The sequence below is a fragment of the Clarias gariepinus genome, chromosome 21 (genome assembly GCF_024256425.1).
Source record: "Clarias gariepinus isolate MV-2021 ecotype Netherlands chromosome 21, CGAR_prim_01v2, whole genome shotgun sequence".
Classification (NCBI taxonomy): domain Eukaryota; kingdom Metazoa; phylum Chordata; class Actinopteri; order Siluriformes; family Clariidae; genus Clarias; species Clarias gariepinus.
In genome coordinates, this window is record NC_071120.1 from 10,288,673 (window position 1) to 10,314,593 (window position 25,921).

Here is a 25,921-nt window from a genome sequence, read left to right on the forward strand (position 1 = left end):
CAGTCTCAGTGTTTAAGTCCAGGCTAAAAACCTATTTATTTAGCCAAGCATTTTTATAAATAGATTTGCCATAGGTAAGGAGCAGATCTGGGGGACTCATGGACGTAGAGTATTATGGTGAGACCATATGTTTGAATGCTGTCTTCCTCACTCTCATTGATCACTCAGGTTTGCTGACGGTGAGGTGATTGTTTGCTTTACATGTCAGGAAGCCCTCATGTTTGTGTTTCCTTCTGGCTCTCCCTTTTAGTTATGCTGTCATAGTTAGTCCTGCCGGAGTCTCTGCTTGCACTCTACAGTTAATATACATTCACATTATACATTGTGTGACTGTGACCATACCTAACTGCCATCTCTCCTCTTCTTCTCTTCCCCCCCTTTTTCTCTTTCCTCTCTCCTCCTGTCTTCCCCTTTCACTCTTTCTCTCTCTCTCTGTCGAGCTACACATGTCGTTCCTGAGCTGCCAGTGATCCAGACTTCCTCTGCCCTCCGGACCTGTCTGACCCATCCTGGTGCCCCGCTTCTGGCTGAAGATCTCGTCACATGGATGCCCCGTGTGTCTCTCTGGGATGCGTCTGGTGTCTGGGAATGATTCTCTCTACCTAGAAAATGGTTCTGGCCTTGACTGGTGTTGGCAACTGTTTCTCTGGGGACTTGACAGTTCGATAGTTCATGACTGGAACTTCTTACAAGTCTACCTGGGTCTTCAATAACTACCTGGACTCCATATTAACATCAATTAACATCAGCTATTATAGCTGAACTGCCTCCCACCCTACACACTGTATAAATGCAGATCATTTACTGCTTTCTGTTTCACCCAAATGAGGATGGGTTCCCTGTTGAGTCTGGTTCCTCTCAAGGTTTCTTCCTATTACCATCTCAGAGTTTTTCCTTGCCACTGTCGCCCTCGGCTTGCTCACCAGGGACAAACTGACCATTTTGATTCATACAAATTCACATTTCATACAAACTTAAATAATTCAAATTTTGGCTTATATAACCTCGGTCAGGTGACGTCATCTGATTAGACGCACCTGCAGGTTATAAATAGGAGTGAACCGGCAACATTCCTCAGATTGATTTGTCTGAACAGACGTCCGGTCACGTAGGCAGTGCGGCATTGGGATGCAGCATCTCGTTCCCGCCTTTTCAGGAAACAGGGTTACAGCAAAGTAACCCAAGACGTTCCCTTTCAAAGGCTACACTCAATGCTGCGTTAAAACGCTATGGGAACGAGAGTACCAACGTCGCCGCACTGCAAGTGTCTGGACCCCACATTGTGTAGCGTGTGCACACAAGGGAGAGAGGTCTCAGAACTATGTCTGGGACGCTGATTTGAGGACTCATGAGCCCAGAGTGACAGAAACATTCAGACCATTAAATTTAACAAATGTGTGCGGAGAGGACCAGCTCGCCACGTCACACACTTGTTGCAGGGGAATACCTCTTGCTGTGTTAGGTCTGTGTAGTGGCGGCAGCCCCCCGGTTGCGGCCCCCATAGCATATAAAGAGCTGCTCTGATTTACACCACTGGCTGGTGCGGTGGACGTAAATCCGAAGAGCACATACTGGACACAGTAGGTCAAGTTTCTCCTGCTCCGAAGCTGGCGGTGTTAAATTGGGCCACGTATGGGCTATCGCGTCCAGACCCAGGGGAGCTGGATGAGTCAGAGAGTAGTAGAGGGGACATTGTGCTGTCTCTTGGGAGGCAAAGAGGTCCACCTCTGCTGTAAACAATCTTTCCCAGATTTGGCTGACTACGTCGGGGTGGAGTTTCCATTCCCCGTGTGTTGAGTTTTGGGACTATTCAGACACAAATATTAATGCCTGTAGATGTTATTATATTATTATTATTTTATTTAACTAATTATTATTGTATATGTATGTATGCGTATACATATGTATACATGTGTATGTATGTATGTATGTATGTATGTGTAGATATATATGTATATGTATAATTTTTTTAGTGTTTATTTACTTATTCTTTTATGTATTTGTTATTATTGTTTGAGTTGTTTCTGTATTCTGAAGGGAAATTCATGTCACGATACCTTAAAGATTTGCTGCTAAGTAATTGTATGGAAAGCACACATTTAACCTGCCAATACTAAATAAAAATGTCAAAAAAAAAAATTATTCTTAGAATGGGGCCATGGATCCAGGCTCTGCTGTTGCTCAGGTTCCTCTTGGACTCGTTATATTATCCAGCAATACTTCTGTTGGCCTACGTTGGGGGAGGACATGTCCAGATTTGTGGCAGCATGTGACACCCGCATCCACTGTAAACATGACATTTGATCCACTGCCAGTCTTCTCAGACCCCTAGACTTTGTAGCAGGTCTACCCAGTTCTGACCCACACTGAAAACCCTAATAAGTTAATTGGACTAATTTGATTGAGTAAACTCGTTGCCTCAATTTAATTGAGTAATGGAATCTTCCAAAACTTGCATATTTAAGTTTATTTAACTTGGCGGTTTTGTAGACTGTACTTAAATCATTTAGTTCAACAAACTTAGCACTTATTTAATGTACTTAAAAAATTGCGTTCACTTGGTATACATTTTTTAAATGTACTTATATATTTAAGTTAACTCAACATGAAAATGTAACTTAAACCTGTTAAACAATGTTCTTATATTTGACTGCAAGCTTTGTGCACACCGAACTGAAATAAAACAATGAACAGCATTTTTAAGCTTAGATTTTTTTTATTGACAAAATGCCACAATTTTCCGCCGGAAAGAATGTTGGAGAGTACTTTATTAGGCACACAGCATGTACGGCATGAGCAGTACATTCACACAGAAACCACCATCCAATTCAGCCTCAGCATGAACCAGAGCACGTTTCACACATAACCTCTTGCCCCTGCACACAAACAGGGCCGAAGCCACTAACCCAAACACCCTTCCTCAACATGGTGAACACACCGACATCCCCGCAAAGCATGCTGGTCGTCAGCCGCCGCCCCGCCCACGCCACATTCACATTTGTGAAAATTGACCTTTTGAAAATGTTTTTTCCCCCAAACGATTAATCATGATTTTGAGTTCACAACACTTAAAATCTTAAGTTTATGCATTTTGATGGTAAATAAATTAAATGAACTTATATTTTTAAGTGATGGGTCCAAAATGCAAAATTTTAAGTAATGTTTAGTCAACATTACTTGATTGTATAAGTAAAGACAACATTAGGGTTTACAGTGCACTACACTTTGTCCCACTACCCAAGCTTCCCTCTGCTGGACCCCAGTTCAACTTACGGTTCTGAAAAGCCTCTTGAAAACTCATCGGTGCTACCCCTAGTCTGTCAATAGGATTCTATCCCCAATTCAATAGACAGACAGAGAGAAAGAACTAGGGCATGGAGGTTGCTCTCCAAGGCATGACCATTCTAGACAGTCCCTCCTGGAGTAAGTGTCTCTCGTGGGTTGAAAATGCTCATAACTCCCAACCTTCTTACTCCACAGGGCTGTCACCATTTTAGTGCTGTTTGGGCTACCAGCCGCCATTGTTTCCAGTGAAGTAGGATTGCTGAGGCTCCTCCTACTTATGTTTGGTTACTATAAATAAATTATTAGTGGTCCTACAGTATGATGGGGCAGTGGGTAGATATATAAGTTCGTTGACAAGGTAGTACTGTGTCATAAGTCCTGCTCCTTGCCTTTCATGTCATCACTGCATCATCCAGGTATGTGGAGTAACGCTGGTCAGGTTACTTGTGGTATACTGCAGCTAATGGTAGGGTGTTTTTCCTTAGAATGACGTATCTAACGAAGTCCCATTGCTGGCACTGGCCCGAGGTTATCTCTCTACAGGTAAAAGAGTTGGTTGTAAAGTGCTGTAGTTGTCTAAATTTGTTTACATGTTTGTCTGTATTTGTCTATATTTATTCAAATTCAGAGGTTGGCGTGGGACAGATTCAGACATGTTAGCTACGGGCATTTATTGGACATATAGACATGTTTTTGCCTATCTGTAGTGCACATTGTTTCCCAGATAGAGTGTACAAGTTTTCAGTTCTCCTGCAAATTGTTTGATCATTGTTTTTACAATAACATTGAGTTTTTATGAATTTTTTCTTACCTTATGATTTATGTGTTAAGTGTATCAGTGTTTGTCTTTTGTATCAGTGTTTGTTGTTCATTGTGATTTTTATGATTACGATTATTATATGTTACAGTGGGATTGCTTCCTGACGCAACCCTCCCATTTTATCCGGGCTTGGGACCAGTGGCTGGGGTTTGGGCACTGGCTAAAAATCGAGCCCGGGCCGTCCGTATGGCAGGCGAAACACCTACCACTGAGCCACCAGTGCCCTATTTTGCTGAATAAGGTATTAAGCAATATTTAAAATAAAACAAACCCGGATGTTCCATGTATTACAGTACTGTACGTAGCAAGCGCCCTAACAAACATAGCTACAGTGTATAGTACAAACAAAGAGAATGTGCGCTGGTGGGGATTGGAAGGTGAATAAGGATACCTCATTCATAAGACAAAAGACGGTCAGAGGTGTGAATGCGCATCTCCGCTTCGTTCTTTGGTGTATATGTGTGTGTTTCTGTTTTAGGTCCCTATGGGTGCATTCCTAAATTCAGTCTGTCTGAATCTTTACAAATGCCAAGTTGGGAAAATCATGTTTGAGAAACCAACAACAATTAAACACTTGATCATTTGCGTCTGTGCTATTTTGTGCTTAAGTGACCCATATTTATTTTTTTCTCAGTTTAAAAACTGCTTTGGGTTTTAGGAACTTGATTAAAAAAACAACGACAAACTTGGGAGAAGTGGAATGTGAGAGAGGTAGGGTGAGAAATCTCAGTGGTGAATGTACTTACGCCCCCCCACTACTGACTGTTGGTGTGTCAAAGCCAGCTAAGGCAAACCTGACAAACGCAGGAGCACACACACACCTGTGGCAATGTTAGTGCATCAACGCTGTCTTGTAAATAGCTGATCAAACCTATGAACACAGCTGTTCAAAATTTTTGTCCTAACGTAAAATACATCAATAAGTTAATAATTTACAGTGTTGGGTGATTTTGTGATTAAGACCCATGGGTTACTGTACATTGAAATAATTTTTATTAGTAGTAGACGGCCAGCCTTTAGTAACTTTGCACACACAAATAGCACATTGCGTAAAACCAAATGAAACTAGGGCAAAAAATATCAGCAGTAAAATATACAATAGTATACTGTAGGTAATCCCTGTCCTGTGATAATAGGCACTAACTCTCTGGAACTTTTTAGTTCTGTTAGTATTGTTTTTTAAGTGTGAATGTTTATGGGGATTTAATCTGCATCTATTCACAGTTGTGATAAGTGATTAATGACTCATCAGATCTTTAATGGGGAAATGTTATGGATGGTTAAATGAATAAAGAAATACTGATCTGTATGGACAGATATTTGTTTCAGATATTATGCGCCATTAATCGATTTGTTATGCTAATTTTTGGCTAGCAGCGAAAAAAAACATTAGCAAACACATCATCAAAAATGTCTTGAAAACAAACCAAAGCAGAAGTTACATTTTGAGCTTCACTTTGCAGCAAAATATTATCTATCAGTGTATTAAATGGAACAAGATAAAATACACCATAATGTAAAATACATAGCCTGCATTTGTATTCCGTCCCTACAACGATCAGTCTGGATAAATTACAGATGTTACCGTGTCTTTTAAATATTATTAAAGATGTCTTGAAAAATATTGCAATAACTAGTTATATTAATTTAAATTAATTAATTAATTAATTTATTTATTTATTTATTCATTCATTTATTCATTTATTTATGTTAAATAGCATAAGCATCATTGGTTCTGTTTTGAGAGCTTTAAAAAATCTGTTTTATTAATCATTTTTATTTTACCACATCATCCATTTATGAAACTCTGTTGACAAAGAACTTCCTATATATGAAAATACTGTATAAGGCTCAAAGTGCCCAAACATTTGGATTGAAAAGTAGTTTTTTATTTATTATTTTTTTTAAAGTCTTTTAATTATGCCATCAGTTTTTTCCACAGCTGTTACTGCTCTGAATATTGTTTTCTGTTTGTGTTGCTCTGCTTCATCCACTATGCATAATTGCACTTCTGTATATTTAACCCATATTTATTCTGTTATAAATTGTCTGTATCATATAGACAATCATATATGTGCATCATGTATGTATGTCTTTTTGAGCATGTTATTTTCTTGACATGTCCTATCCACTGCACAATGTTGGCCAAGTTGTATATTATCATATATATTACCATATATAGCATATTCTTATTATGTACTGCACCTTCTTACATTAATCACTCTCACCCCTGTACATATGGACCAATGCCGTCATTTACCAGATTGTTATTTATTGTACATACAGTATCCAGATCCACTTCCATTAGGTGGTTTTTAACTCTTATCTGACATATGTTTGAAAAGCACAATATTAAAATAAAATTGTGTAGTGCAGACAGAAAGCCCAAACAAGCAAGGCTGCATCTACAAAATGTCCTGATAGCGCTTAGTATGTCCTCTTACTTATCTGTAGTGCTATACAGTATACTATAACATTTAAGCTTTAATGCATCGCTTGGGGTTATTTTATCATGATAAATTGCTCACCTTTCAAATACCTTCTTTAGAACAGTATTTCAGACTGAAGAGTCCGCTAATGGTGCAGAGTGTAAACTTTCTCTGTTTAAGTTCTATTTTAGAACTGGCAGGTGCAGATCTAAAAAAACATGAGTTGCTAGCCACATATCTGTGAAATCATCAAAAAGCCACTGTGGCTAAGGTAACACAGGAAGTTTTTTTTTTTTTTTTTTAAGCAGAACTAATCAGTCAGATCAGCTACACCTTATATATGCCTTTATTTTAATGGTATTAACATGAAAAGTCTTATGATATAAAGATATAGCTAGGACACTGTATTACATATTATATGCACAAAGATTGCAATGATTATACTGTATATGGTAGCCATGAGGGAAGATATTGTATATCATGGGTATGGTACGGTTGAGAAGGTTATATACAGTATACGTGCGCAACTTGTTATTGAGAGTGGAATGAGGTACAAGTCATGATAAACAATATACAATATATGCAACAGTTGTGAGTAGTGCAGTCCTGAGCATTTAAGTTTTTGTTTTGAGAGCAGCAATTATGGCTAGTTCAATTCTATTTGCAGCATCTTTATAGTTGTTCTAACTTGTAGTGTAAAGTAAATACAGTTAGATAGGGTGATGTATCAGTCAATATGTATGTAATCGGGTGGAGGCAGAGTTCAGCAATACATGCCTTTCATATTAACGGACTATCATGATACCACACAGTTAGCTTAGCTGCCGTTGTGCATGTTTAGTCATTTGGAAGAATATTTTTAGGTTTTATTTATCGATAATGAAGACAGGAAGCTATTGAAGCCGCCTTGACGCACTAAATTGGTCTGAATGACTCTACTTTGTCAGGATATTTCTATAAGCATGCGCCCCGTCAAACTGGTCGTGGTGGTGATGTTGCAACTATTTACAATGATGTACTCATTGTCACTGAGAAAACAAGGCCCAGGTTTAACTCATTAGAAGTGCTTATCATAAATGTTGCACTCAGAGAGGTGCATAATAAACCCCTGCTATATTTTACCCTGGCCACCGTGTACAAAGATTTTACCTCAAAGCGATGATATCACAGATTATCTCCTCCTGATATATACTCTACCTGTAGAACAGATTAGCTGTGTCTCCCCACGTTATCCATTTGGTAGAAATTCGAATCTGACTACTAAAGACAGATTCACAAGTAATCTGCCGGATCTGTCCCAATTTCTTATTAGACCCTTAAATGGAGACGATCTAGATGAAGTGACTAACAGCATGGGTACTTTTTTCAACAGTACATTAGACACTGTTGCTCCCATCAGATTAAAAAAAAAGTCAGAGATAAAACATTTGCACCTTGGTACAATAGTCATACTTGCGCCCCAAAGAGAGCAACCAGGCCCGTAGCCAGGGGGGGTTCGGGTGGTTCGAACGACCCACCCCCCACTGCCAAAGGTCCAGAATTTTTTGTTATTATTATTATTATTTCAATTTTTTTTTTTTGAGACAAATTAAAATTGTTGGGCATTATTTAAAATAACACTTTATTACAAAACAATTTACAAAAAAAAACGCGACGTGACAAACCTGCGCAGCAAATGACGTTTTTTTTTTTTAATCTGAGAGGCGGCATCTAGCGGTGTATAATATGGGTCAGAAAGAGCAGGAGAGACAGAAGAGAAAGCAGGCGGCAGCGTCATTATCGCAGAATATTGAACATATGTTCAAAAAGACTGCGAAACAGAGTAAGTCTGTTACTACCTCAAGATCAAATTGCTAACGCTAGTTAAGTGGCAGCTAATCGTCAACCCCACATCACACAGAATAGTTCTCTTGTGCCTTTTCTTGAGCAGTCTGAATGGCTATGACAAGTCTGTAACATCTTAAATAAACATTAACAGACAGGAGCCTATCTGATGGATCTGTGAATTTATTATGTTAAATAATGTTTATCTATCAAAAAAAGAAAATAAAAGAAAGAACGACGAGTTCAATGCGTAAACAAACCTGCTTGACCATGCATAATATTAGGATTTATTAACATTTTATTTTGAATTAATAAATTATTCTATTAAATTAGTAAATTTATTAAATTATTCTATTAACCATAGGTGATGCTGTCTGGTGTCTATACGCGGTGTAGACAGCATTCGAATGAAGTTTACCATTAATAATAGCCTACTGTAAATGCTTGACATGACAATAAAGATTGAATTATGCTATATGACTGGGATTTTAAAGGTTGAATTTTACATATTTTATTATATTTCGCCTAATTAATAGACTATATAAATAACAATTCGTTGAATATTAAATATATTTTATATAAGTTCAATAAAGTGAAGAGGCAAAGACAAAGAAATGAGAGAGCATGTTGATGAGAGAAGTTGAATTTGTAGTTTAATAATATTCCAGTAAAAATTCCTTAAATGTATTCTGTTGTTAGTGTGGTTTTTAAACTTTTGAACTCTGTGTGTGTTTTTGAAGTGAAAAAAGTCGCACGTGATCTTGATAAGCAATTTGACAACATTGTAGTAAATATTTTTGGTGCATCAAAAGCATGCACATTATGATACCAGCAGACAAGCTAATCCAGCACATGACACTAAAATGTAGTATTTAATCCTCAAAATGAAAAAAAAAAAGAGTAAATACTCAAATACAAAATACTGAGAAAAAAGGTCCACTTTTTAAAAAAAAGAACCCCCCCTTGCACTAGGCTGGCTACGGGCCTGGCAACCCGTAACTTCGAGCGAAAATGGAAAAAAAAACTGAATGAGAATGTAACCAGGTCTTAGAACGAGGTCTTGGCATAATAATCCCTTTCCTAAAGTTAATTGAGTCTTGGGATAAATGGTTAAGTTAATTAATCAAAGTACATTTTCTATGTATAAAGAGAAAAAAAACAGTTAAGTGATGACAATAAATAAATAAATATGTGGTTGTTAAAAAGGTAGGTTTAGGAAAAAACGCCATCCACAATAAGTGATCAAATGCATAAAAAAAAAAAAGATAGAAAAAAGAGTGATTTTTCCCCTGAAAAACTGTTCACACTACAATTCCCATGCTCCTTTTGTGAGGAGCTGACCAATCACTGAGCTCTAAAACTTCAGGCAATCGAGCTCTGCCTTCCCTTACTGTTAACTACTTCCTGATTGAAAGACTTCATGGCTGTCTCGTTACCTAGCTGAATTCCGAGTCAATTACCATCCTTAGGAGAGCGCGATTAGCAGACAGCTGCCGCTGATCGGACAACCTTAAAGAGACCCACTCATTGACTCAACGGTCAGGTTTTTTTGCCAGATTCATTCCAGTGATGCGCATGGATCGGAAGTCATGCCCGACCTGGGGTTGAAGCCTTCCGATCGGATTTGAATTGGATGTTCATACCTTGAAACCCCAAAAGATTCCCAGTGTACATTGGGTGGCGAGCCACGGACCCACAAGCAAAAGTCTTTGCGCAGTCTCACTTTCCTTTCTTCATGGATTGTGTGGTAGGATCCACAAGCACTGACATACTGATACCGTAACAGATACTGGTACTGTTGTGACACTGATTTAATCAAAAGAAAAAAAGGGCCCCAACGAGCAATAGAACTATTTTTGAAACTGGGTTTATTTTTTTTGTTTTAAGGGAACCTTATGCCGGCTTTATTATTTTATTTTATTATTATTTTTCTGAATTAAATTGTTACACTGTTGTTATTGTTCTTGTTGTTAAACAAAGAGTGATCACAACACAAATGACTGTTTCTGTCTTTATTGGTGTCAAACCACTGGCTCTTAAAGACTTAGCATCTTCTGTTACTGGTCCAAGTACTGTTAAAGATAACTATTTCTGTTACTCTGTTACTCTATCGTAAAGAGGGTTACAGATTTGGCGAGCCAGCCAGGAGCCAGTTGGTTTGAATATCAATCTTGAACACGTGTCCAATATGGACTTTGTAAAGAGGTGTGGTGTTAAAATCCCAAACGTAGTTATTGTTAGTGGACTAACACAAGTAGGAGACCAAGATGAACAAGTTATTGACTTCCTTAAAGAATATGGGTCTATCAAAAGAACCATTTTAGTTGATGAATGTGAATCTGAATTTTACCAAAACCTGATCGTTGAGTATACGTATGGCACAGCTCTAGAAACATTAAGTGGAGTATTGCCATACAAATATGCCTTGCAAGATGATCCCTCTGTTGTTTACAACATCAGAGCCTTGAGCGGTGCATACCAAACTGAGATCAGTGGTAATATTACCAGAACTTACCTGTCAGAACTTAAGGCCTTAGCCAAACTTAGCGGTGCTGAGTACGGACATGTGCTTAAAGGAGTGATGTCCCAGATTAGTAAAGATATTGAGGCGATGAGCTCTGTACCAGAGGAAGTTTCTTTTACCTGTGCTGAAACCCCCAGTGAGACCCAGCTGACCCTTACCTCCACTGAACAGCATCCCCCTGTCTTATCCTCAGACACCGCTCACAGAAATAATGGCCTTCCTCCCCCTGACACCATCACAATCAACAGTGTGGGTACAGCCCCTTCACTTTCAGCAAATGACATGAATCCACCAGAAATTCAAAAGGTTGTGGTTGAACACATTGTTAGGAGCGAAGCAATCAATCCTCATTTTCAGCCTCAATTAAGGCTCCGCTCCTTCTCTGGAAAGACTCCCAGGCCCAATAATGAGACTGATTATGACACCTGGCGCTCCCATATCGAACTGCTGCTAAATGATCCTAACATACTTCCCCTTCAGATCACCAGAAAGATTGTAGAGAGCTTGCTTTCTCCCGCAGCTGATGTAGTCAAAGGATTACGGCCCAATTCACCCCCTCCAGCTTTCCTGCAGCTACTTGATTCGGCTTTTGGCGCTGTTGAGGATGGGGAAGAACTTTTTGCACGTTTCTTAAACACGTTCCAGAATCCAGGGGAGAGTGCTTCCGCTTACCTTCATCGGCTGCAAGTAGCATTAAACCTTGTAGTAAAAAGGGGTGGGGTTGCACCAGGAGAACTTGACAGACACCTTCTAAAGCAGTTCTGTAGAGGGTGTTGGGACAGTACTCTGCTCTCTACTCTGCAGCTTGAACAGGCGAGAAGTCGCCCACCTTCATTTGCAGAGCTCCTGCTGATGTTGCGCACAGAGGAAGACAGGCAGCAAGCTAAAGCCAGCCGCATGAGGAAACATATTGGTGCCACAAAACGAGTCCAAGTTCAGTCTCAGAGTGCATGTGCATGCGCAATCCCGAAGGAGAACCCACAGGTCTGTCCCAGTGCCATTGAAGACCTTGTGAAGCAGGTTGCCACCCTGCAGAGCCAGCTGACCTCTTTCATGGCAGAGAAAAGGAAAGATAGAAAAGTAACTGCACAGAGACTCCAGAGCCGAACACCAGACAAAACAAATGCTAACATGCAAACCCAGATAAGAACAAAGCAGATGAACAAACCCCGGCCCTGGTACTGCTTTAAGTGTGGAGAGGATGGGCATATCTCCTCTACGTGTACCGAAGCTCCCAATCCTGCTTTGGTGGCTGAAAAACGAAAACAGTTGGAAAAGAGATTAAGTGAGTGGGAAATGAAGGCTAACCCCGGCTCCCAGTTAAACGACTAACGGCTCCTGTGGTGGGACAGACAGGGGCTGAGACAAATCAATGTCCCTCAGCTTTAAACCTCATAGTCAACTCACAAGCATGCACCAGCACTGAACAATCAGACAGTAGCCCCCCATTCAAATTCCCTAAAGGACTCATCGGTACAAAAAGTACAGCTTGTGTGAACATAAAAGATCAAGAAGTTACCTGCTTGCTCGACACAGGCTCACAAGTAACAACTATTCCACAGTCATTTTATGAACGACATCTCTCAGAGCAGGAGATTAAGCCACTCCATGACCTCTTACAGGTAGAAGGAGCAGCAGGACAGTCTGTCCCCTACTTGGGGTACATTGAACTAGCTATAACTTTCCCAAAAGAGTTTGTTGGTGCGCTAATTGAAGTAAACACACTTGCATTAGTGGTCCCAAATCTTAACACCATTACAGAACCCCTTGTGCTTATAGGCACCAACACCCTTGATGTCCTTTACAACATCTGTTCCGAATCTGGGGTTAAACATCAGCCTATCCCACACGGCTATCGAGCAGTCCTTAAAGTACTTGAAGTTAGACACAACCAGACAACTCATCCTGAGCCCCAAGGTGTTGTGAAATTACTGGGTAAGAGTGCTCAATTTGTTCCAGCTGGCAAAACTGTCGTACTTGAGGGGGTTTCCCCCGTTAATGGATTCCAGAATGGGAAATCTGTCCTGATCGAACACCCAAACTTGCCCTCCTTGCCTGGTGGGTTGCTTGTAAAGGCCATTCTGGTTGATCTTCCCCTCCGGCGACCCTATAAGTTACCAGTCATAATTTGTAATGAGTCTGATCATGATGTTGTCATTCCCCCAAAGGGCACAATAGCCCAAATGCATACCTACCAGACCATCTTGTTAAAGCAGCACAATGCAGAGTCAGCTGAGCCATCCCAAAAGACGGCGAAAGCAGAGTCCTCCCGAAAGTCCACTCTGAGCTTCAATTTCGGCGAGTCCCCTATCCCACCTCTGTGGAAAGAACGCATCACAGAGAAACTAAATAAAATGCATGACGTGTTTGCAAAACATGATGCAGATTTTGGGCGAACAGACAAAGTAACACATCATATAAAACTCTCAGACGACACACCTTTCAAACAGCGCGCATGACCAATTCACCCTCAGGATATTGAGGCCGTTCGAAACCACATCCAGGAGCTCCTTGATGCAGGAGTCATCCGAGATTCAGAGTCTCCATTTTCATCACCAATCGTGGTTGTGAGAAAGAAAAATGGCCAAGTCCGCCTATGCATAGATTATAGACGGTTGAATCTCCAGACCATAAAGGATGCGTATTCTCTCCCAAAGCTAGAGGACACATTCTGTGCACTTAATGGCTCTCAGTGGTTTTCTGTCCTCGATTTAAAATCTGGCTTCTACCAGATAGAGGTTGAAGAGGCAGATAAGCCAAAAACAGCTTTCGTGTGCCCACTCGGCTTCTGGGAGTTCAATAGGATGCCTCAAGGAGTGACTAACGCACCTAGTACGTTCCAAAGGCTAATGGAGAAATGCATGGGGGACATGCACTTGAAAGAGGTACTGGTCTTTCTTGATGACCTGATCATATTCTCCAAGACCCTTGAAGAACACGAGGAGAGGTTGATAAAGGTGCTATCCCGTCTCAAAGAATTTGGCCTCAAACTTTCCCCAGAAAAGTGTGTCTTCTTTCAGACATCAGTCCGATACCTTGGTCATGTGGTGTCTAGAAATGGAGTACAAACTGACCCAGAAAAAACTGCTGCTCTCAAGACTTGGCCCGTCCCTAAGAGTCTGCGAGAATTAAGATCTTTCCTCGGGTTCGCTGGGTACTATAGGAGATTTGTTAAAGGTTACTCCAATATTGTAAAGCCCCTCCATGAGCTAACCTCTGGCTACCCACCTTCCCAAAAGAGAGCTAAAGTGACAAAAAGGCCAGAGTACAGAGACCCAAAAGAGCCCTTTGGGGAACGATGGACCCCTGCTTGCCAACAAGCATTTGAGACTGTAATCGAAAAACTTACCACCGCCCCTGTGCTAGGTTTTGCAGATCCTCAGAAACCTTATGTACTGCACACTGACGCCAGCACCACTGGACTTGGTGCAGTTTTGTATCAAGAACAGGAGGGCCAGTTGAGAGCAATTGGATATGCGAGCAGAGGGCTATCACGGAGTGAAAGTCGTTACCCGGCGCATAAATTGGAATTTTTAGCGTTGAAGTGGTCAGTCACTGAAAAGTTTGCCGATTATCTATATGGTAATCAGTTCACTGTTGTAACTGACAGTAATCCACTAACTTACATATTGACCTCAGCTAAACTGGATGTGACGAGCTACAGATGGCTGGCAGCACTGTCCACATTCTCGTTCAAGCTTCTCTACCAACCTGGGAAACAAAACGGTGATGCTGATGGTCTGTCACGCAGGCCACACGGAACCTTGGAGGATGACCCAAAGTCACAGAAAGAGAGGGAACGCATTTTCCAGTTCACCAAAGACCATCTCTCTGACTCAGATAATGCCAATGCTGTTAATGAGGAAGTCATACAAGCAATCTGTGAAAGACAACTTATTTACAGCACCCATGTTGATGACAGTAACACTGGAAACGTTGTTTTAGTCGAATGCCTTGCAGTCTCTGCGGATGCGGTGCCCCAATGCTATCAACAAGCAGACCAGTCTGGTGAACTTTCCACCGTCCCTCACTTGTCTGAAGCAGAACTGGTGGATAGACAAAGAGCCGACCAGTGTATAAAACACGTCATTTCCCAAATCGAGACAGGTGACACACCGCCCCCTACCTTGCGAAATGAACTTCCTGATCTTCCTCTCTTTTTAAGAGAATTAAGCCGCCTTGAACTTGTGAATAATGTCTTGTACAGACGACGCCAAGAAGGTCCCAAAATAACTTACCAGCTTGTCCTCCCAGCTGAGCTTCGTGGCGCAGTTTTGACTAGCCTTCATGACCATATGGGTCATATGGGAGTTGACCGCACATTGGACCTTATTCGGACCAGGTTCTATTGGCCAAGGATGGCTGTGGATGTGGAGAGAAAGGTGAGGACTTGTGGCAGGTGTGTGCGGAGGAAAGCACTTCCAGAGAGAGCTGCACCCCTAATAAATATCAAGACCACAAGACCCCTTGAACTTCTATGTATGGATTTCCTTTCCCTTGAACCTGACAGAAATGGAACTAAAGACATCCTTGTGATCACGGATCACTTTACGAAATTTGCAGTAGCCATTCCCACTCCCAACCAAAAGGCCCGTACAGTGGCAAAGTGTTTGTGGGAGAACTTTATGGTGCACTATGGAATGCCAGAAAAATTACACAGTGACCAGGGACCAGATTTTGAATCCCGCATGATAAAGGAACTCTGTCAAGTGGCCGGCATAAAAAAAGTGAGGACAACACCCTACCATCCCAGGGGCAACCTGGGTGACGGGGTTCACACCTTATGAGCTGATGTTCGGGCGCCAGCCCCGCCTACCAGTTGATCTGGCATTCGGACTACCGCTGCATGGCAAGCAACACACGTCACACTCCGAATATGTGCAGAACCTTAAATCACGGCTTGAAGAGAGCTACAAGTTAGCCATAACTAATGCTGCAAAGACTGCACACAAGAACAAAACACGGTTCGACAGACGAGTGATCGCCTCAGACTTGGAGCCTGGAGACCGAGTGCTAGTCCGGAACGTTCGCATTCGGGGGAAGCATAAGATCTCAGACAGGTGGGAGTCTACCGTCCACGTAGTAGTGAACAGGGCAGGTACCCTACCTGTCTATACTGTCAAGCCCGAACTCAGTGATGGTCCATTAAGAACCCTGCACAGGGACTTACTCCTCCCATGTGGATTCCTACCTATAGAGAAAAGCAGCAAGTCTGTCAAGCAACCTACAAAGCGCAGAATAGCAACTCGTGCAAATCCTGTTCTGGATGCTGACGCTTCAGAGGAGGACGAGGATGAATTCATCCCAGTCCACTGGTTCAGTGAGGTCTCAAATGTGTTCATCCCCACAGTCCATGAAGGTCTAGCACAGCCCAAAAAATTCTTGTCTGATGAACAACATAGGCAGTATACTGTATCTCCAGGTCCCTGTTCTGTCGAGAGCCCAGTAAATGCCCAGGCCGTAGATTGCCCCCCTGAACTATCTGGTCCATCAGATATGTCTACCAATGCCCCAGTCAGTCCTCTGAGGTCCAGTAGACCTACCAACCATTGCAGTAATACAGAACACTTACCTATTGAAAGCACCGCCCCAATCGACCAAGTACCTGAAACTGACCCCATTAAAAGTAACTTGCCTGATACCCACTTACCTGAAGTACATCCTGTGGAGAAAGAGACCATGCTTGATGCTGTCAATGACATCTGTAATGAACAGCAGTCTGTGTCTTCTGACATATCAGAGCGTGAGGAGGAAGTAGACAGAACAAAGACTGAGAAGTCTGTGGAAGGAGAAAAACCGGAATTGGATGGAACTGAATCCAGAGAGGAAACAGAGAGAATGACAGTCACAGATGCTCCTGTCCGGAAATCAAAAAGGGAACGTCAACCACCAAGGCGACTGGATTATACTGAACTCGGAAGCCCATTGGTCACAGTTGTTAAGTCATTTCTCCAGGGGTTGACCACTGTGTTGTCCGATGTTTTGAATGAAGATCAAATAGCCTCTGCACCTTCCCTCCCATACCCCTCTCCGATAAAGCACATTTGAGCTCTTCCATGTACAGGGACGTACATGAGTTCAGGAGGGGAGAGTGTAACCAGGTCTTAGAACGAGGTCTTGGCATAATAATCCCTTTCCTAAAGTTAATTGAGTCTTGGGATAAATGGTTAAGTTAATTAATCAAAGTACATTTTCTATGTATAAAGAGAAAAAAAACAGTTAAGTGATGACAATAAATAAATAAATATGTGGTTGTTAAAAAGGTAGGTTTAGGAAAAAACGCCATCCACAATAAGTGATCAAATGCATAAAAAAAAAAAAAGATAGAAAAAAGAGTGATTTTTCCCCTGAAAAACTGTTCGCACTACAATTCCCATGCTCCTTTTGTGAGGAGCTGACCAATCACTGAGCTCTAAAACTTCAGGCAATCGAGCTCTGCCTTCCCTTACTGTTAACTACTTCCTGATTGAAAGACTTCATGGCTGTCTCGTTACCTAGCTGAATTCCGAGTCAATTACCATCCTTAGGAGAGCGCGATTAGCAGACAGCTGCCGCTGATCGGACAACCTTAAAGAGACCCACTCATTGACTCAACGGTCAGGTTTTTTTGCCAGATTCATTCCAGTGATGCGCATGGATCGGAAGTCATGCCCGACCTGGGGTTGAAGCCTTCCGATCGGATTTGAATTGGATGTTCATACCTTGAAACCCCAAAAGATTCCCAGTGTACATTGGGTGGCGAGCCACGGACCCACAAGCAAAAGTCTTTGCGCAGTCTCACTTTCCTTTCTTCATGGATTGTGTGGTAGGATCCACAAGCACTGACATACTGATACCGTAACAGATACTGGTACTGTTGTGACACTGATTTAATCAAAAGAAAAAAAGGGCCCCAACGAGCAATAGAACTATTTTTGAAACTGGGTTTATTTTTTTTGTTTTAAGGGAACCTTATGCCGGCTTTATTATTTTATTTTATTATTATTTTTCTGAATTAAATTGTTACACTGTTGTTATTGTTCTTGTTGTTAAACAAAGAGTGATCACAACACAAATGACTGTTTCTGTCTTTATTGGTGTCAAACCACTGGCTCTTAAAGACTTAGCATCTTCTGTTACTGGTCCAAGTACTGTTAAAGATAACTATTTCTGTTACTCTGTTACTCTATCGTAAAGAGGGTTACAAGAAGTTATTAGAATTGCATATAAAGACAGTATGTGCAGCTATAGACAGGCTCAAGAAACTGCTAGAATCAAGCATCTTCAATGATAGCAAGAAACCAAAACAATCCCAGGTTCTTATTTAGTACAGTGGCTCGCCTAACTAAACCTAAGATGCCCGCAGAGAGTATCCCATCACAGTTTAGAAGTGAAGACTTTAAGGACTTCTTTAATGAAAAAATCGATAGTATCAGGAAGAAAATAATGGATGTTCAACCTCTAATAGTTTCTTATGCTCTAGATCAGCCTAAAGCTTCACATGTAGATTTTCAGTGCTTTAAAGGTATAGGACAGGAAGAGCTGTATAAACTTATCACCTCAGCTAAATCAACAACGTGCTTGTTAGACCCAATCCCAACCAGATTTTTAAAAGACGTGATGCATACGGTTGGAAAGCCACTTCTAAACATTATTGATTCCTTATTATATTTACAGTAGGTTGATAAGTTGGCAGTAATTAAGCTGCTTCTTAAAAAAAAAAACTAATTTGGACGCGGATGAAATAACAAATTATAGACCGATTTCAAACCTTCCGTTTATATCAAAAATATTAGAAAAGTAATATCAGCTCAAATATGCACATTCTAGCAGGAAAACAACATCCTTGAAGAATTTCAGTCAGGTTCCAGGCCCCATCATAGTACAGAAACTGCACTAGTTAAGATTGCAAACGACTTGTTTTTAGCTTCAAACCAAGGCTGCATCTCAATACTAGTCTTACTTGATCTTAGTGCTGCATTCAACACTATAGATCATAATATTCTCATAGATCACTTACAAAATTAAATAGGTATTCAGGGACAGGCATTAAAATGGTTTAGATTATACCTGTCCGATCGATACCATTTGTAGATCTAAATGGAGAACCGTCTGGTGTAATGCCAGTAAAATGTGGGATCCCACAAGGGTCAGTTTTAGGACCACTTCTGTTCTCAATATACATGCTTCCCTTGGGTAACTAAATTAGAAGACATGGGATTAGTTTCTATTGTTATGCTGATGATACCCAATTTATATATCTCAACACAGTAAGTATTTTACAATTAAGAAAAATAGACAGTTTCTCCTGCTGACTTCCAGTTCTTCATATCATAACACGTGTGCAATGTCACACAGTTACACAGGGTTACCAATTGAGGTCAAATTTTTTTGTCTGATTATAAGATATGTTTTTTTATGCTTTGTGACAATATACACACCAATCAACCATAACATTAAACCCATTAACATTAACACCACTGTTCTGACTCCACATGCCCTCTGAAGGTGTGATGTGCTAACTGGCACCTGGACATCTGCAGCAGATCCTTTAATTGTTGTAAGTTGTCGGGTGAGTCCTGCATGCATCAGACTTTTTTCACCACATCCTATACTGTAGATGCTCAATAAGATTGAAATCTGGGGAATTTGGAGGCCAGATCAACAGCCTATCATAGCCAGCATTTCTTTTAAGCAATTTGTGCTACATTATGTTTTCTGTGAGATAAGACCGGACAGGTGAGAATTTGGTCCCTGTAGGAATAGATGAGCCTTGGGTGCCAATGATCCTGTGTTATTAATATGGCTGATCGGGGTAAATTGTGTATTTAAGTATGTAAGTATTGTACGATTAAAATGAGATTTTTCACATAGAAAAAGTCACATAGAGACCAAATAATTATCCTCAAACAGTATATTTCCCACCAAAATTTAAATATACTATGTACAAATTAATCAGAAGCTGAGTTTCTGTTTTATAGTTCCATGTCAAATCAGATGTGTGTCAATGCTCTGGCATCCATAAAACTGGAACGGGTGAGCGACTTGTGGTGCGTCCTTCCTCTCCTATTGCGTTTTCGATCTTGGACAGGATAGAGTTCTTAAACTTTCGCCTGAAATCATTGCCCATGAAAACATAGAGAATTGGATTGAGGAAGCTATTAGCTGAAGCGATTGAGGTTCCAATCTTGAGCCCTAAGGTAATAGTTTCGATGGGGAAGCCTTGATTCAGCTCAGCCAGCACAAATGTGTGATATGGCAGCCAGCAGAGAAAAAAAGTCCCAATGAGAGCTGTCATGATTTTGAATGGCTTTGAAGACTTTGCCATTTGGTTGCTTTTCAGTTTAAAGATGATGATTGAGTAGCAGACAATGATGATCAAGAATGGCATCAAGAACCCAAAAATGAACCGACAGATCGATATAGAATTGTGAGTGTCATGGCTATTGTAATTATTGTGGCAGAGGGTTCTGCCTAGTTGGTCTTGAATGTCACGAAAAATAAGGGACGGAACACTCAATGAGACAGAAAAAACCCATGCAAGGAAAACTATCAAAGAAGCTTTCTTTATGGTGCGCTGGTTTTTTGCCCAAACAGGGAAGATGACAGCTATGCAACGATCCACACTGATGATGACGAGAAGAAAGATGCTGCTGAACATGTTGAGGAACATCACGAAGGAGGTAAACTTGCACATGAATTGTCCAAAGGTCCAGTCAGATGTGGCTAGGTACAAGGTATTAAGTGGCAAAGTGGCACAAAATATGAAATCAGAAATAGCCAGACTTAGGTACCAGCTGGTGTTAACAGTTTTCTTCATCTTAAAACCTGCGATCCAGATCACCACACCGTTTCCCACAAGCCCAAGCACAATGATGACCACATTCACAACCAGCAGCAACATGCACAGAATCTCCTCAGAGCAAATGTCCTCTACATGGTGTGACAGGTTCGTTGACGACACGTTATCATTTGTGTCATTTTCATAGTCTGTGTAGTTCCATTGGTAATCAAACTTGAAATCGGTCATGTCAGTGGCTAAAATCCTGCTTTTTCCCCTGTGGAAACAAAAATAGTGCTTTAGCTGTATGTACTTATTACAGCAGGAGTTAGGGCAAGCTCTTCTTTAGCCTATACAGTATGTATGTTTTTTTTTTATCATTACACTTACAATTTTTATTAATTTCATTATTTAATTATTATTATCACAGAATATCCTGAGAAAAGTATTTTCTTGTTGGGGTTTCCAACATCTTGCATGCTAGAATTTTTCATTTTCCCAAGTTTGTTCATTATTTTTATTTTGTCCTCATGTTTAATACACACTTAAATCAGTAAACATAAAACACATTTTAGAATAAAAATAAATTCCATCAAAATTAGTTAAATTCACCTTGTTTCAGATACCGTATCTTCACCACAAATTCTTTTTACTCATTTTAATTATACCACAGCAGTTGTAAAATAATAAATATTCAAAAATCACAGATGATTTTTCTATAACAGCATCTTTAGCTTTATTTGTATTTTGAATAACTTTTTTTTTCATGCAGTCATTGCAATGCATTACGGTTTCTACAGCAACAAAGGGCTTTGTATGCTGCACATAATCTCAGCCTAATAATAAATAGTATTTAAATTAGGAGACACTGTAAGTGACCTCTAGAGGTCACTATAGGTAATTCTTTCAGAGTCAGTTTATTCATGTGAACCCATGAATATAAACTCAGGAACCTGTATAACCTCTCAACAGTTTCATGGTTTAGATTTCCTTTGTCCAAGAAGCTCAGCACAAATGTAAGTAAACTTAGTTTGTGTAATTCTAGTGCTGTGCATTGTAAAATTGTTTAAGTTGCTCTGCCTCATGTTCACATTTGTGTGCTGTTTAGCCCAGAGCCTTTAAAGCTAACTTCTACCTCAGGAAGCAGCAAGTTTAAAGTTTGCACCCTTAGTGAGCGAAGCGAGGTGTGTGTGTGGTTTTTTATTTTTATTTTTTATTCCATGTTTAAGCAGGGAAAATATTTAATGATGTTTCTGGAATTTGTTTTGTTGTGTCTCTTACAAGAAAGGTTTGTGTGTTTATATTGTTTAAATACTTTAGCTTTAAGGTTCATGTAATGTGCATAGCATATGTATAAATGCATGATGATGTACTGTAGAGATGTAAAGGTTTTATTTGTAAATTTGAGTTGTGCTAAAGGCGAATTTAACCAGCTATTTATTTGTTTATTTTTAGTTTTCACAGTGCTTACGCTGGTTGCAGAATAATAAAATCAACTGCACCCGTTAAGAGACTCTCTGCCTTGTATTTAGAAGACAAGGGCTGCAACAGACACTTTTGCTTCGTAATACTTAAGCATTTCTATAGAAACAAATTACACATTGCATAATTATGTTCCATCTAAACATATAAAAAACACCTAAGTAAAGGTACAGTAGATATGATTAAATTTTTTAAAGAGGTATTTATTTAGCCATTTAGAAAGTACTTCAGATTTCAGACATGGAGATGTAACTTTCTGACTTTAATAAGTTCTTAAAGATTGATTCAGAATATACAAGTATGCAATAAATAAGAAGAATATTCTTTAAAATGCACAGTGATACTGTTATAGTCTTGGCCTATAGTCCTACATCTATCTATATAAAATATTTTTTGAAAATAAAAGAGCTAACTTACAAAAAAAGATGCAAGCTTTTTACAGAATCTCCTGAATCTCCAGAATCTCTTTTGGGTTTGGGTATCCAACATCTTGTTTGTTTTAACACTTTGTTCGGTGACCATTCCATTTGCATACTCATTAATATTCATTAGTGTCTGCCAAAGATTGGCGTGTACACAGGATCAGATCACAGGATTAGATTTTAACCTCCAATCCTGGAAGTGTGAGACAACAGACAATACTTTTCCAGAATTAAACTGTCTGACAAAGGTATATAATTGGGTTTATCTACAATTTTACTCAACAAGTTACACTTTAATCCAAAATTAAATGTGAACTGAGGAATATCAACTGAAAAAAGCAGATCTGTCTCATTCTTCAATAAAACACTTATATAGTCCTAATTTCAGTTTAAGACTGTACACTTGATAAGTCCTTAAATACAGTACAAACATTTATTTAAGTGAGTGAAGACTTGCTAAATGTTTTTCATTTAATTATACCTGGCAAATATGGATATTGAAGTGTTATTAACCACAGGGTAATAACAGCAATTATAGATTAATGTAAAAAGTAAGAAAACATTCTGACCTTCATTAAAAACAGTAAAAGTAAAATCACTTACTCAACCAGGAGATCAGACTGTGTGTGTCATGCTGCTTTTTGACAACTCTGCTGTGTGAGCTTTTAATCTGGACCTAAGTGTCATGTGTCACCTCTTATGAAATTACTTCTACAAACTCCCCTCTACAGTGTCATTTTTTTTCCACATCAGCAATTTCCTTTAATTTTACTTCCGTTTAAATCCTAGACAATAGTGAACAAGAACATATACTCTTATAGCAGCAAATCCTACAGTTGGAAACATTTTCTTGTTAGATGAACATCTTGTTTAAAAGTGACTTTTGAAAAAAAAAGTTTCTCTTAAATGGCTTTTACTTTAAAACACTGCCTATATTTGGCAGGTTTTTACTCTCATTTTCAGTCCTGTACTTGACCAGTTTAAGAGGAATGTTTTTGTTCTGACCTATGAATCATTTAAGAATAAAAAAGCATCTACAGTAACTCTAGGCATTAATATCCTCGTGACGCTGAATCTTGTGTGGTTGAACCAGACGAGAGAGGAAATGATGCTGCTGATGTTATAATATATAAAAAAAAACAGTTTTAACTTGTTCTTCCTTATAAAACCTATAGTTCATGCATTATGGCATCCCTAAATTCACTTTGCAGGAGAATATTTTCCTAGCAAATCAAAACGCAGGGACCAGAAACATCTGTGGATTTTTTTTTCCTTTTTAACCCACTGAAGTTTGAAACATAATAGGGGATTTCCCACCCATTTTGAGGATTTCTTTATTTTAATCGGCATCATTTAATCTGATTTAATATTAAGGGATCGTGAGGGACTCAAGACTTTTATGCAGTACTTTACACTAGAAAGTTTAATAACAAATAAAAAAATTCTAAAACCTAAAATGTTTAAATAACCTTTTTAATAAGGAAAAGTTAGCCAGCATAACTGATCTAAATAGTTAAATGATTATTTTTGACCTGACGATATTTGCACATTTTGCATAGACGCTTCATAATAAATGACTTATTCTTTTCCTTAACACCGTTAATTCTGGAATCCCTGAATTTTCTTTGCATAAGTACATTATCCTAGCCAGTCAGAAAACAGGGACTGGAAATGTCTGAGGGGAATGTTTTTTTCTTTTTTCTTTAAGCAACTCAAATTTGGCATGTAACAAGGCATTTACCACCCATTTTGAGACATTGCCAGTGTGCATTTCTGACTAACAAGACAAGCAGATAAAAGGTATCAATTCAATTCAATTTAATTTTATTTATATAGCGCTTTTAACAATGGTGATTGTCTCAAAGCAGCTTCACAAAGATGAAAGAAATTCACAAAAAATAAAAAATAAAATAAAAAAATAATAATAATAAATTGTGTATGTGTGAGAAAAGTGTCTCTAGATAATAACGAGATGAATGAATGAAATTTCTCTGATGAGCAAGCCAAGGGTGACGGCGACAGTGGCAAGGAAAAACTCCCTGAGATGGCAATAGGCAGAAACCTTGAGAGGAACCAGACTCAACAGGGAACCCATCCTCATTTGGGTGATAACAGATAGAGATAATATAACACCATGTGTGTTATGCAGCTGAGAGTACAATATAAACAGAAATTATTTAAATTAACACGAAGTCCAGTTCAGCATAGGGATGAGTCAGTAGGTGCAGATGGGGTCTGGATCACTGGGAGCACAGGAGCAGGATGTGTAGCTCGAATCATAATAAGGCAGAATTCAGCTGGAGCTGGTCCTTCTCTGGATGCCTCAGGATCCTCACAGGGTTGGCCTTTATCTACTGAAGCTGGTACAATCTCCAGATGCCTCGGGATGGGTAGAAAAGTACAGAACAGATGGAAAGAATTAGCGTAGTTGCCATTCAGAATAGATGTACTGAAGTATGAAGTTATGGGATGAGTTACGCGTATGCTAGATTAAAGAGATGCGTCTTAAGTCTACTTTTAAACTGGGAAATTGTGTCTGAGCCCCGAACACTGTCTGGAAGGCTATTCCAAAGTTTTGGAGCTAAATATGAAAAAGCCCTACCCCCTTTTGTAGATTTTGAAATTCTGGGAACTACCAGAAGTCCAGAGTTTTGTGATCTTAAGAAGCGTGGTGGATTATAGCGTTTTAGAAGACTGGTTAGGTATGTGGGAGCTAAACCATTTAAAGCCTTGTATGTAAGTAATACTATTTTGTAATTAATTCTAAACTGAACAGGTAGCCAGTGCAGGGATGATAATATTGGGGTTATATGATCATATTTTCTGGATCTGGTGAGAACCCTGGCGGCTGCATTTTGGACTAACTGAAGCTTGTTTATTGAGGATGCAGGACAACCACCTAGTAATGCATTACAATAGTCCAGTCTGGAGGTCATGAATGCATGAACTAGCTTTTCTGCATCAGATACGGATAGGATACTCCTAAGATATTTCTAAGATGGAAAAAGGCTGTTTTTGTGATATTGGAAATATGATTTTCAAAGGACAAGTTACTGTCTAATATTACGCCCAGGTCTTTTACTGTTGAGCTAGTAGTAACAGTACATCCTTCTAAACGCAGGCTGAATTGTGAAAGCTGTTGTGTGCGGGTTTTTGGGCCGATGAGTAATATCTCTATCTTGTCTGAGTTTAGTAAAAGGAAGTTATTGGTCATCCAATCTTTTATGTCCTGGACACACTTGGTTAATCTAGACAATTTAGGTATTTCGTCTGGTTTTGTTGAGATATATAATTGGGTATCATCAGCATAACAATGGAAACTAATCCCATGTCTTCTAATGATGTTACCCAGGGGAAGCATGTATATTGAGAACA

At 39.6% G+C, this 25,921-nt stretch overlaps 2 protein-coding genes across 2 annotated transcripts; one reads left to right on the plus strand and one right to left on the minus strand.

Moving 5' to 3' along the window:
* The first annotated feature begins 10,939 nt into the window (after positions 1 to 10,939).
* On the plus strand, positions 10,940 to 12,214 carry LOC128509786 (modulator of apoptosis 1-like). The gene has a single exon (XM_053481622.1). It carries the CDS (start codon positions 10,940 to 10,942, stop codon positions 12,212 to 12,214), a length of 1,275 nt encoding a protein of 424 aa, XP_053337597.1.
* Positions 12,215 to 18,090: 5,876 nt separating this feature from the next.
* LOC128508922 (chemerin-like receptor 1) lies at positions 18,091 to 23,213 on the minus strand. Its single transcript, XM_053480409.1, has 2 exons — positions 23,150 to 23,213; positions 18,091 to 20,919 (listed from the first exon to the last, which is right to left on the minus strand). The coding sequence occupies exon 2, from the start codon at positions 20,889 to 20,891 to the stop codon at positions 19,866 to 19,868; it is 1,026 nt and encodes a 341-aa protein (XP_053336384.1). The 5' UTR covers positions 20,892 to 20,919; positions 23,150 to 23,213; the 3' UTR covers positions 18,091 to 19,865.
* Positions 23,214 to 25,921: the final 2,708 nt, after the last annotated feature.

Coding starts and splice junctions, on each gene's coding strand:
- LOC128508922 (XM_053480409.1), bottom strand. CDS start 20,891: ATGACCGATTTCAAGTTTGATTACCAATGGAACTACACAGACTATGAA.
- LOC128509786 (XM_053481622.1), top strand. CDS start 10,940: ATGTCCCAGATTAGTAAAGATATTGAGGCGATGAGCTCTGTACCAGAG.